Source organism: Leiobunum rupestre, chromosome 2 (genome assembly GCF_980474605.1).
Source record: "Leiobunum rupestre chromosome 2, qqLeiRupe1.1.hap1, whole genome shotgun sequence".
Taxonomy (NCBI): domain Eukaryota; kingdom Metazoa; phylum Arthropoda; class Arachnida; order Opiliones; family Sclerosomatidae; genus Leiobunum; species Leiobunum rupestre.
The window spans coordinates 58,833,880-58,848,249 of NC_143385.1; the positions used below are offsets into that span (position 1 = coordinate 58,833,880).

Genomic DNA, 14,370 nt, shown 5'->3' on the forward strand with positions numbered 1-14,370 from the left:
CATTATTTATTGAAATCTCGATAAAACCTTTCCAAAGGTAAAATGATTTACCAAAATAGCCCACAATTATCACTGGTAGGCGAGCGAGTAAGGCGAATATAGTGGGGGCAACGATATACAGGTTGTCCACTAAAAAAGGGCGAATATCTTAAAAACTGTTTTATTATTTTCCGTATTTTTCCGAAAAAAAAGTGTTTAATACCATCATCAGCCTAATATTGCTCCCTAATTTAAAGTTAACGGCATTTTCACCTCATTTTTCGAACCCAAAAGTAAAGCTAATTCTCTAGACTAGTCTAGAATAATAACCCTAAAAAATAATATATGTTTAAATTTTTCATTTTTCCTATTTGAAAATTTTCCAGATATTTTTCCGCATTTAATTTTTCAGGAAAATTAACAACTCTAGGTGTAACGCATTAAAATGATCAGTTCCAATAAAAAAATTACTAGAACCGAAACCAGTAGGTGGCTTCACTATCTTACCAAAACACGTTACTGTAGATATGAGCAATGTCCCTATAGTTTCAAACGAACGACCTGTGCACAGTGAGATAACTCGTGGGCACTGAGCTTCAGGAGCCGAAGAACATTATACATGATTACTGATACACTGTGAATTGACATCAGGACTACAGACTGCCGATGACTCTTAGGTTCCGGCAATAGTTACCTTTCAACGTCTGCATGTTCCAAACGCACCCAAAGCAGCTGTTATATGATCAGGAACCAAATGCCTGTGTCCAATTGGTATCCTGATTTTATTCCCAGGATTTATGGTAGAAGCGACTGTAAATCTGTTCGGTAGGATTGTCTGACCGGGATTGTCAGAAACAGTAGCTCTTAAGCATGTGTTTTCTGATGATCTTAACAGAACGCACAACCTTAAACCATGCTCATAAAAAAAGAACTGTTACTGAAAGAATGTTTGTAAATAATAAGTATTTAAATATGAAAAATGACTCTAAAGAGATTCTAAATTCCTTTAATGAGTATTTTGCAAATGTCGGAAAAAATATAGCTAAAAACATAGACGGAAATTGTTACCAAAGTGTAAATTCTAATTACTCTCATTCATTTTATTTAAAACCTGTAAATGTAAATGACGTTAAAAAAGCTGTTTGGGACTTAAAAAATACAAAATCGCAAGGAATTGATAAAATAACTTCTAAGATGTTAAAAAATAATATTGATTATATCGTAGCCCCTTTAACGTATGTTATAAATTTAAGTTTTTCTTCTGGAATTTTCCCAAAAGTTTTCAAATATGCAGAAATTGTACCGGTGTATAAAAATGGTCCAAAAGATATAATTTCTAATTATCGTCCTATTTCTATATTTTCAAACTTATCTAAAGTGATAGAGAAATGTATGAAAGACCAGTTAAATTCTTATTTCGATAGTTTTGGTATAATTTCTAAAAATCAGTTTGGTTTTCAAAAAACGTTATCGACAAATGACGCTCTAACGTTGTTTTACGATTTTATTTAAAAAAATTTAAACAATGGTAAAAAAGTACTAGCTGTCTTCATCGATTTAGCAAAGGCATTTGATACCGTGTCCCACAATATTATAATTAAATAAATGAGTAATATTGGTATTCGGGGTCTCCCTCTTCGTTGGTTTAGCAGCTACCTAACTTCCAGAAAGGCTTTAGTTAAAATTGGCAACGAACGTAGTGATGAGGAGGTTTATAATTGCGGCGTGCCTCAAGGCACAGTCCTCGGTCCATTGCTATTTCTCATTTACGTTAATATGATTTGTAATTCTACCAATGCTGATAAGTTAGTTTCTTTTGCAGACGATATGGTAAATCTGTATTGTGGTGACACATGGTCAAGTGCTTATAGGAAAGCTAATATTAGCTTCAATAGTTTAAAAAATGTTTTGGATGAACACCTCTTGAGTTTGAATCTTGTAAAAACATGTTACATCACTTTTTCGATAACAAATAGTGGACAACCCACAGACGGAAAGATCATAATCCATAAAAAAAACTGTAATAGATTGAATGATTGTGGATGTCATAATATTGAAAAAGTGGACAATACTAAATACCTCGGTATTTATATAGATAGTACACTAAAATGGGAAGTTCATATTAAAAAAATTGTGAATACCCTAAGATACTCATTGTTCACTTTGTATCAGTTGAGAAATATACTGAACAATAATACACTAAGGACAGTGTACTATGCCAATGTAAATTCTGTATTAAACTATGGAATCATTTGTTGGGGCAGTGCAACAAAAATAGCATTACACCCTCTTGTTAATTTACAAAATCGAATAATTAGGGTTTGTCTAAAAAAACCATGGTACTATTCAACTGTAGAATTATATAAAGAATTTAGGGTGTTAAATATAGCACAACTTAATATTTCGACTGTAGTCTCAGCATATTTTGTATACCGCAATATTACGCAATTCGATGGGAAAAATATTTAACCCGGTTCCTTGATAACTGTAATGTAAAAATTCCCAGAGCAAACTCTACAATTATTCGAAGAAGTTTACTATATCTCGGACCAAAATGGTTCAATTTGCTACCATTGGAATTAAAGACTGAAAAATCTTTTCAACGGTGTAAAATACAACTGAAAGTAATTGTAAAAAATAATCCGGCACTTTTTGTTTTTTGATCTCTGTGATTTGTGAGTTCTCTAAGCGATTTTGATGGCATGTTTGATATCTTTTTCAGTGTTTTTTGTAAATTGTGGAAGAATATTTAAACCACTCGCCCTAAATACAAGCACTGCTTAGGTGGGGGGAGGTTCTGTTGTGCAATATTTTATTTTTTGTAACTGTATCCCGGAAGAGTGGTCTCTTAAGCACAATAAAAATAAATAATAATAATAATAATAATAAATAATGCTTTTAATATCGCCCGGCACTCATTCGTAGCAAATAGATAACTTTTTGGGCACTTCTTTTACAACGCATGAAAGACTTAATTTCCGGTTACCAAGCAACAAAGTTGTTAAGAATATATCAAAATTAAATACATTTTATTTTAAATAGACACCAAGAGAAAGGGGTACATTGATGATATATAACAGTTGAGGCCTAAATCAAATTACCCGAAAAATCCGAGTCTACTCAGCACCAAATTGGCTTTTTTGATCAATTCGTTCTTGTACTTCCAAATAGTAGTGTCCTTTGTGGTGAAGGCTCTGAAGTCTTTGGAACAAACTGCTTTTAACGGTTCAAAGCAATCTTCACGATAATGCTGCAAGTGAGCCACGTCCGGTTTAACGCTCCAAGTCGTGCAGCTACCCAAGCAGCTCAGTGGGAAATGGTTGTGCAACCATACCACTCGGTCCGTATTGTGAAAGCATTTGATGTATGAACCAGCCTTAGTATAGTTGATCGAACGGTACACGTGTCGCAGCATATGCAAGTAGTGCGGAATGCCAACTTTGCGAGTTTCGTTTTCTAACTCTTTGCCGTCCTGCATATTATCCAGGAAGAACACGTTGAGGAAGTTGTAGCTAGCGTGAGTGTCATTGCGAGCGTCGATCGCCGCTTTGACGACGTCCTTCATCAAGTCGCGCCATCCTCGGTGGCGTTTGGGCATGATGATCTCGTCGATATCCAGTAGAGCCAAATACTCGTATCTGTACAGATTGCGATACAGACAGTCGTTGTAGGGAATGACTTCGTTTCGACGTTTGGCCGTTATTCGAGTCTTCAAGAAGAGATGTCTCAGCAAGGGTGTGTTGGGTTGGCCTCCAGGTAAGGTAATCGGCGTCAAATGAACCAGGTTATCTTCCTTTTGATAATAGCGCAGCACTTTAGATATGTTGGGGTGTATTTGTAGCTCGTACAGGAAGACTTTCTCGGCACCCAAGATGCGAAGCAGCTCTAGCCACTCCACCAAACGAACGCTCACGTCTTCGTACAAGAAATTAAGACCCTTGACGCAAACGGCAAACTGGCCTTTCTTCTCAAGGTCTGCCTCGCCGGATGGGGAAGACCTGGAAGAGGAGTAATTTGGGGATGAAGTATATGAGAAAGGTCTATCGTATTTCACTCTAAGATTGGTTGTCTGATTATCGCATTGTTCTTCGACCAAGGAGACGGCGACAGGAATTCTTCCAGCACCTTCCTTTAGTGGGACGTGACAAGATAGAAGGAAGGGTTGAAGTAACCCTTCCGCATTGCTGTCCCACTGCCTTACCCAGCCGTAGGTGTACTTAACTTTACTCATCAAGGGAGACCTGAGTTTGTTGCCATCTTTGCCCTTTTGGGGGGTGAACCACAACTGGCAGAAAGTGGGCGGGGGCTCGAATCTGCTGACCATTCCTAGGATGCGAACTTGAGCACTGGCACCTGCACGCCACCGATTGTCGTAATAGGCGCTGTACAAGTAAAAGGAAGTCCCGTTTCGGGTCGTTATCTTCTGCCAGTAGTGGTTGTTGAGTTTGATATCGTAGAGACTGGGAAATCGAACGCAGCTTGTACCGGTACTCATGCCTTCCTGTTCCTTAGCGTCCATTGACCAGTACTCATTAGGTAAATTTGTTAAATTGGATAGCTCCAGCAACAATTGCCACTCATTAATTTCGGTCGTTCGGTTGACGTGGCTATTCGTTTCTTTGTCAACACTGTTTATCCAAGGAGAAGAATTGCTATTCCATTCCCTGACCACGTCTTTCTGTAAGTATCCTTGTTCAACGTGTCCAACCAAGAAGGTTACCTTGGTTTTGTTCTTAGTAAACCGAATAAGAAGGTAGTAGAGGGTGGACCATACTAGAGCGCAATAGAGAATGAGCATCAAATTGGTCCGGAATCGAGTGACGAGCCGACCACGAAAATAGCCACCAGATTTCGCCATCAAACTTTCAGTAGGTTAAATGATATTCTCTTAAAATAACAGAAAAAACCACTTCTACAGCTAAATCAAGCTAAACTTAAATAAAAATTTTTAATATATGGACGTTGGCGCTAAAGCAACTTTTGAAATAAAATCGGGACTCAACTTCTTAACACGTTTTTATGCACAGCATTGGAAGATTTATATTCAAATTAGAGATAAGATATTTAAGGTGTTAAATTCTTTTTCGTATGCGATCGAGGAGGTAATCTTATTACATATAAGCGGATATACGACTATCAAAACATATTGTAACACAAAAGAAACACGATCCTACCGGAAGACGTATCGTTTCTGGTAATAACACGTAATTTGACCTTTTTTAAACGGCAAAAATGTAAATTATTTGATTTCATTCCGTGAATAATACGAAAGATGAGCAATTTAACCACGGAATTGAAATGCAAACCTTAATATATTTATTTCTCAGAGAAAATAAATGAGTTTTTAAAAGTAATTTAATTTTTACCAAAGCGGAATTTTATCCTAAAATTTCTAGTTGTAGTTAGCTCGAAAATACTGTGTAGAAACTCTGGCGATAACAGAATATATTGTAGCCTCTGTTTAAATATTTAAAAGTATTAAACAATAGGTTTTTATCATGTTAATTATAGAGTCCAACTCACCAACTATAGATATTTTAACATAGCTTATTTTATTATTATTCAATGAAATAACCGTCTTGACTTTTGAAGATTTACCCGCAAAAATTTATTGGTTAAATTGAATTGCTATGAATCTTTCAGAAAATTAGTAACTTGACTTTTAATTATTCAACTTGTTGATTTATAAGAGTGACTTACGAAGTGTCCATTAATTGGTTGCCTTTGTTAATAGATCATTAAACTTAACCTAATAGAATACAATTAAACGAGACAAGCGTGTTGGAAAATGATAATATGGCAAAGCCAAACCATTAACTGAATTGCTTTAAAAAACTGAAGATAATGATAAAACCTTTAACGGAAACGCCCGCAGAAAACTCAAGCGATCTATTCGTTACAATCGCTTTCTTTTAACTTTAGGTAACCTCTCATTCAGAAAATGTTATTTTGGTGTTTAGCCACAATGTCACATTTTAACATGACCTCAAGTTGAGATTAAAGTCTATAACAAGAGTGCCATCTCTTATTTAATCAGCTCTCAGCTGTTGTCCTACCTCACTATACTTAAAATATAACATTGGCTTTGAGGATCTTCCGAGCAAGTAATTGAACACATCAACCATTAGTAGTTATTTTTTTTCACCAACAAACTCCATTAAATTTTTTTTATAGAGGACTTTAGATATTTCTATTTACTTTATATTCGTATCGTTTTTAACTTTTCGGCACTCAATAATCAGCTAAGCTAATGCGAAATGAACCAACAGGCCCAAGTCAACTAGTGACTTGAAAAGCCAATTACTTGTGGTCGGGTTAAATTGCACAGGAGTGTGGTGGCTTCACAAGACATAAATCCAATTTAAGCAATGACCAATGTAAAAAGTTTTGGTTTTCAGTTCTGCCCAACAATCCCTGGAACAAAACCGGAGGACAGACTCGAGCGCACGGACCCCAAGACTTCAGAGTTCTGATTCTCTGAGTGCGAGAGAAGCCACCCTCAATTTAAGATAGCCAAGTGGTTGTTGTTTAAAGTAACTAACTTCCGATCATTTGTTAGTTGATTATTCGTTTTTTTTTATTAATCGTTGAGAAATTGATTTAACAACAACTTCGTCGAAAAACCGTCAAGCCCTAAGATTTTTTTTCGTGAAAAGATAACATAGAAAAACACGTTAAATCCAAGAAAACTCTGATTCTAGTCATCAAAGGGCACGCGAAAGAATCGTGCAACGTGAATAGGTGTTTAATATAATAAAAAACAAAAATTATATATAACTGAAAAACGTTTTTTTTATTTAAAATTTCTCTGCAGCATTTTAATTGAAATTTTGAACAACACTATGAACTCCGTCGTTAAACGAGCTCAAGCATGTGTCGTAGTCGACGGTGGCTTAATTGAGCCGTTGTAAACTATTCAGTATTTATTTGCTTAAGTCACATTAAAAGTAATCAGATTATTTTCTTATCAAACACTGTATTCATTAACCTTCAATTTCTCGGCTTCTAATGGGTCAAATTTGTGAAATCAAAGTTATTTGAACTAATAATAGAGCGAGCAAAAACTGTCTAATTGGAACCAAATCCGGGAACCCAACGGTTATCGAGATAGTTTTTGAATGACCTTGAAGACATGGTTTAAGTTCATTCAAATTTACACATGTAAATGTCCCCTTGCAAGAGGAATGTTCCATAGAAATTTGAAATTTTTCAAATAAAATGTTTTTCAGTTATTTATTATTTTTCGTTTTCTATAGGATACCCTGTAGAGTCAAAACATGTATTAAAGTGGTATTTTGGTTGCACGAGCTGTGCTATTAAAAATCACACCTACAAAAAAAGCCAGTTGCCACTCTTAGTCTTCAGTTCATGATTGGAGGATTAACCACTGGTTTTAAGCAGAAACTTTAGGTACGTTAATTTCGGAAGCAATCACTAAATTAGAGGCTTGTGGTTTCAAAATTCTTGCTTTGCTAGGAGATGGAGCAGTTACTAACCGCAAATGTTTCAAGAGGAATACTGGAGAAAGTGGTTACAAGCGTGAAAATCCTTACAGCTCAGATGGATCTCCAGTGTATTTCATTTTTGATGTTCCTCACTTAATTAAGACTGCGAAATTGTCTCGCTAACAGCGCAGAAGGTTGCAAATATCGGAAGATGGAAAATCGTGATTTGGTGTTCAAGTTCTTCTTTCGAATGGCAGTATTGCGGGCATTTTTCAAACAGTTTGTATGTCCATTTCCAATGGTGTTGATAAAGGTCCTGATGATAAGGGCCAAAATATATTTTCATTCTTCTACGGTGACTTCTGCCTTTCCACATGCACTAGCACATTTGTTTTTAAAACCTTCGTCTTCTCTTACAGCATTGGCAGCTAGATGCTTCTTGTTTTAAACGTAGGTTTCATTGTTAAACATTTCTACTACTCTAATCATATCTTGAAACATTTCAAATGCTGCTTCTTTTGTATAATTTAGATTCTTCCGTTTTTGTTCATAAACCCATTGTCGCCATTCTTTTCGAAGATTTTCAATATTCCTTTCTCGAATAGCTTCTCCAATTTTTCTCCCGAGCATAAATTTAGCAATTTCACACTTTATCACATTGACTAGTTTATTGATAATTGTTCCAGCCACAAAATACAACGCAATGTCACTGCACTTGTATGAAGGGGTAGTAGCTGAGATAGTATTAGTACCCATCGCCTCACCATGAGGGATAGCATAGGTCTCCCTGATCAATTTTTCTGCCTGATATATGAAATCCATTAGGTTCGAGATCACTGCCTCTTCCTCTCTAATCAACAATTAATTTTCACCTGTAATTAGAAATATATTATCACATTGTTTTTATTTTACCTAATTACTAAAAGTACTAACATTGTCACAATCCACCTAAAATTTAGGTGTCTCTTTAATGTCGTGCAACCTTTTGAATTTTAGTTAAGTTTCATCTTCATTGGTTTTTGTAAATAGTGAGTGAAAATAAGATTTCACATTTTCATAAAATGGGTACCAATATTACTAATTTTTAACAGCCCATTGAAGGCTAAGATTTTGTTCGCAGTTTTAGGTATTTCATCTTGAAAAATATCCAATTCTTTTTTGCATTGCTCTAAATTAGTTGAAACATTAAATTCATATTCTGAGATCAAATATTTGATTTCCAATTGTTTTTCCTTTCTTGACCTTAACACTTTGATGTTCTTTTTACTAAAAATAAATTTAAATAGTAATTGAGATTCAATTAATTACTAATAATAATTTTTTTATAATACATTTGTAACTGCCAATAACGGAGTACTTTCTGGTTCATCATCGTTTGTTCATTCCATGCTTTCTCGTTCGTCATTTAAACAGCTCAAATAAGCAAACATTGAGAAATTTTCATCACTATCATCTGTTAATTAATATTCATGATTAATCTCACCACATAATTTAACATTAGACCAAGAAATTATTTGTTAGTTTGTTCCATTAAGCATGGTTGCTGCCTATGGGACATGTATGTATGAAATAAACATACCTGAAAAACAATCTTCATAAGGCGTTCCTTTTTTCGATTTTACTACTTGAGGTTGAGGTATACCTAATAAGAACTAAACATTTTTATGTAACAGCTGAGCTTTGTATAACAGTTATGTTTTAACACAACCTAAACGTTTAGCCTTAACCACGACAAATAAGCAGACTATATTTTGCATCCCCCCTTCAAAAAAATGAATCACTTTTCCGGAAATTTGGCTTTGTTGGTGATTTGGAAGGAGCTATAACGTTCAGATTTCAGTATGAACAACATTGAAAAATGTGGTGTAGTCGGGCCAGGGCGGGCCAGGGCGTGGCCCCGCCTGGGTTTTTCTATTTTGCCAGGGCGCGCCCTGCCTCTTTTTTTCAACTTGCCAGAGCACGCCTTGCTTCTATTTCGTAAATCATTTATCTCGAATAAAGGGTATGTAAATTTGTTATAAATTTTGACCGCAGGAAAATACCATAACAATTTCAAATAGTCACCTAGTCACGACCAGCTTCAATCACGCTAATAATCGAAGTTGGACGTATTTTTATAACGGCCGGTACAGCCAACTTCGATTACGATCAAAATTGAAATTGGCTGTACCCAGGTAGAGCCCCGGTTTCTTTGTTTTTTAGGATTACACCACTAAATGAATCTTTAGTAATGACTTCTGCCACTCAACAGAGTAGGTCATATAGTAAATGAGAGATAAACTCAACCTTCTATGACTATCAAAATGTTAAACGAATTTCGTTTTTGAATTATGCATAATTTTACTAAATTGATTTGAGATAAAGCAACAAATAGTAAGCAGTTCGTAAATAGGCCTTTTTATAAAGTTTGTTTCTGCTGCGTCTTGGTTGACGTATCGATGACGTCTTGCTACGAAAAGCACTAGCCATAAGAGTAAATTCGACAAGGCATCCTTTTTATAAGCATAAACGGAACTGAACTTCTACTTATTTCGTGACGGATGAGCTACATAAAAACAAGTTCAACAAGCGAAGCTCATTTCGCAGAAAGGTCTTTTGAGAAGCCGTTGTTCCGTTTCCAAGAATGTGACGAAAGCCATTCATGTTTAGACGTTTAAAAACCATACTGTGAGTAATGCCTTATTAAAATTAATAAATAATCTAACATTTACCAAAACTACTACACTATAAATTTTAAACAAACAAAATTGCGTTTAGTCGAAAATGTTCAACGGAACCTTTTATATTGCCTTTTCGCAGTAATTTTTTTATAATAAATATTGAATTCGAACCACGCGTCTAGGTCGCCGTAAATGCCGTCGATACTTAATATTAATATAACAATTTCAGCTATTTGACCAAACCTCCATGCATAATTTGTACTATATCTTTGTTAAATAAATCTCCGGAAGTTGGGATTTTTGAAAATTTATCGAAACGTATTACAGCTAAACTACATGTAGTGAAAACAATAGTAATTATTGTTCATTTACAAATATCTCTCATAATCGATCGTCAGCAATAGTTAAAATTTTAAATCTTCATTGTAAATGGCAAAAGTAATTTTTGACAACTTTTATGATACGAATGCTACACCACAATGGTTGATTTATATTTAAAAAGTGTATTTTTTATCTCTACTACCAACGGTTGAAGAGATATTACTTTGTCCAAAAGCGACATAAGACCCAAAAGTGTATCAGTGAGGTAAAATGTTTAATGGGGGCTTGTCTCGAAGTAAAAAGAGGGAGTGGGAGAGGAGGTTGAAAATACGTCATCAAAATTTGAAATTTTCTCCACTCCAGCGCCGCCGAGTGAGGCGTTTTAGAACGTATGTCTACGGGAAATTAAATCGAAGAGAGAAAATCGTGCCAGACCATAGACTAAATATACAGTTACTATACTATCCAACTAGTAGGTTATGTAGTCTATTGTGAGACTAGCTCTCAGTAAATATTTTAACGGGCGCAAAGGTAGTGTTGACACACTTTTTTGTCTTATGCCACTTTTGCTTATAGAAATATTTTGCTGAATTTACGAAACCCTAATATGCAATTATAAAAAATTATGGTAGTAATGAAAGTGACGGACCAATCGATTGACAATACAGAGAGAACACTTTACAAACTCTGAAATTTACGCCTGTCTAACTACGCCACCTTAGAAAATCTAAGCCCCCACATAATAGTTAATAATTTTAATCACCTTACTATAATGAGACGTCAATTCGAATTAATGCGACACTCTTTTTAACGAATGCGACAAGATTGTTTAGGAGATAATAGATAAAAGCAAAAGGGGGCTAATTTAATGTCAGCTCCCCGAATATAAAAAAATAAGTGATAAAAAAGTTAACGCGGACTAATGCGACAATCATTCTTCCAAATGCAACATTAAGGGAAATAGTTCTAAGTAACCAGATTGGAATTTGACCAGTAATAGATAAATAAAAAAGGGGGATAATCTAATGGTAGCCCCAAGAATATAAAAAATAAGTGATAAAATAAATGAAATAACATCGCTAACGCGGACCAATGCGACAATCTTTCTTCAAAATGCGACATGAATAGAAAAAGTTCTTTGTAACCAGAATGGAATGTGACCAGTAATTGATAAAAAAGGAGGCTTATTTAAAGCCCATTTCATACTATACAATTAATTGGGCCACTTAATTGAAACCAACTAATTGGAAGCAAGAAATTTGAATAGTGTGAACAGAAAAATTGTAACCATTGTTCCAACTTTTTCTGTTCACACTGTACAGTTTTCAAGCTTACAATTAGTTGGTTTCAATTAAGTGGCCCAATTAATTGTGTAGTGTGAACTGGGCTTAATGGTAGCTCCCAGAATATAAGAAAAATAAATGAAAAAAATTCAATTGCGTCGTAAACGCGGAGCAATGCGACAATCATTCTTCCAAATGCGACACGAATAGAAATATTTCTACGTAACCATATTTGAATGCGAAAAGTAAGATGTCTAGCAAATGTTAACTTAATATAAAAGAGGAGGATACCCCACTCATCTTGTTCAAGCGCGAAAAAAAAAACAAATGCCAATGGTACGTCTATTTGATTTAAACGACACTATTATTACCGAATACGACAATTTATATATTGATATATGAAATAAAATAAATATGAGGGATATGATAATGGTAGCCCCCCTATATTATGGAAAAAGTGTTATTTGAAACGATAACACGACGGGAATAGTTTAAATTGAATGAGACATCAATATAAATAAATGTTCAAAAGTCAAATATTTTTCAAAAGTCAAAATTTTAGCCAGAGATTCGAACAGTAGACCGGTTTCGCCCTTTTGGGGCTCATCAGTACTGTGTAAGAAATCTGGCTTTACTCGGAAATCTGCCGATATCAGTTAAACTAATAAACATAATTAAATCTAAATTATCTTAATTATCTTAACGTTGGAATTCAACGAAAGCCCGAGCGTAAAATATGTCTGCTGAATAGCGACCGCCATGCAATAATCGGTGAAGAATTTCATTATAAATTGCAATGGACTGCTCACATATAGGGCACTCTGAATGTTTATTAAATAAATGTTTTTCCATGAACCTTAGCGGTCCAGCGTGGCTTATGATGATCACGCGAAAAAGAGGGAGTCCACCGTTCTTTGAAACTTTCCATCACCTTACACACAGCAATACCAGAGCGAGGCCAAAGGAATATTTTCCATGGGGGACGTTCATACATGATAAAAGTATAGAAATTGCCATTGTGGACGTTCGTACATGGTAAAAGATAGAATTGACCAGAAATTGGTACAATTGTTTAGTTCTTATACATATGAAATATTAGGTAGGGTGGATTTGGAACGTAACTGCGAAATCTTTGTTTTTTGTAAAACATCGTACAATGCTCCAGACTTTCGATGCATCTAAACTTCTAAAGATACCATTGTATACAACTGGGTGCTATCTCCTTCTATTTTGATGTTTGTTTTTCCATATTTCCAACTGAAATTTTAGAAACAAAGCTGGGAAATCTCCTATGTTGTTTTCAATGACCCTTCTTCTCCAAAATATTGTGCAATTCTTCATGATCATCATCCTAAACACATTTACCATCCTCCTTGATTGGTTTCTTAAGTCTTCTTTGTAATCGATGTACTTTAGTCTTGAGGGTAGATTGCTTTTTCGAAGTTTTTGAGTTAGTGTTGGCTCACTTAGGTTTTTGAAATGGGAAGTGTTAGCAGAATTTTTCTTTCTTTCTTTATACAAAATAGTGCGAAAACTAGCCCTCTGTTTGACGCAATAAAAACAGCGTAATTTTACGACACTAACACTGGATCTTGGAAACTCGACGTAATTTGATGGTTTGTATATATAGAGAGATAATCTTTTTCAGGATTCCCTTTACATACTTGAAAGATGCCTCCAATTTTTTTAGACATATTTCCAATGATTCTTTGTCATAAATATGTGTAAGTAGTTTGGACAAAATTGAGGTTTCTGTGATTAGTTTTCCAAAAATTTGGAAACAAACATTAAAAGAATCATCAGTGATTATGCATATGCATGAGTACGGATCCAGCTTCGCTGTCTGTGTTTCGAACCGTTAAACAGTTATTTGGAAATGTCAAAGACCAAGTAGAGGAACACACTTTAAAGACAGATTTCAGGCTCTCTTGCTTAATTGCACTAATTATTTCGGAAGAGTTGTTGCTATCTCGTGATTTCTAGGATATAACTTTCTACGGTATGAAAGCTAGCTTAAGCATCTTATTGCTGTAGCAGTAGCAATAATATTAACAGTGGCGTTGCTACAGTTTCTGGGCCGCCCCGTAAGGATATAGCCAGGGCTCCTTGGAAAGATTTGTCGCCCCCCCCTTCACTGAATGCCCAAATTCAAAAGGGGTAGGTACATTTGTTCGAATTTCATTCGTCCGAACCGCCGAAATAAAAAATGTTTCAATTGTTCGAATCGGTAGCATCACTTGTCCGAATTCTGTCGCTAAATTAGTATTTATCGATGACGTTAAGCACGTGCTAAATTTGGATATAGGATCGAAAGATCACTCTTGTTAAATTCAAAATAAAATGAAATGTAAAATATTTCAATAATAAACGGATATAAGCATTACAATGTCGAATCATTTTATCCTATTACGTCCATTTTCCCTTTGGCCGATATAGTAAGTGGGAATTGCGTTGAATGTTGTGGATATTTTAGGTTAGGTTAGGTTAGGTTAGGTTCACGTTAATTTTACTATTTTCTTATATTAACAATATCTTAAAATAAACAACCAATTCCTAATGTTCGATAAAACCGACAAAAGATTATTCGAACAAATGAAATTCGCCAGAAAAGTTAACATAAATTGAACGACTAAATCACCAACAAAAGTTCTGATAAATTTTTCGGGCAAATGAAATACATTT

General features: G+C 35.0%; 1 protein-coding gene across 1 annotated transcript; it reads right to left on the bottom strand.

Moving 5' to 3' along the window:
* Positions 1-676: 676 nt before the first annotated feature.
* On the bottom strand, positions 677-4,918 carry LOC149958551 (uncharacterized). The gene is made up of 2 exons (XM_090167211.1): positions 3,081-4,918; positions 677-866 (listed from the first exon to the last, which is right to left on the bottom strand). The coding sequence occupies exons 1-2, from the start codon at positions 4,835-4,837 to the stop codon at positions 677-679; spliced, it is 1,947 nt and encodes a 648-aa protein (XP_090023337.1). The 5' UTR covers positions 4,838-4,918.
* Between the last annotated feature and the right edge of the window lie 9,452 nt (positions 4,919-14,370).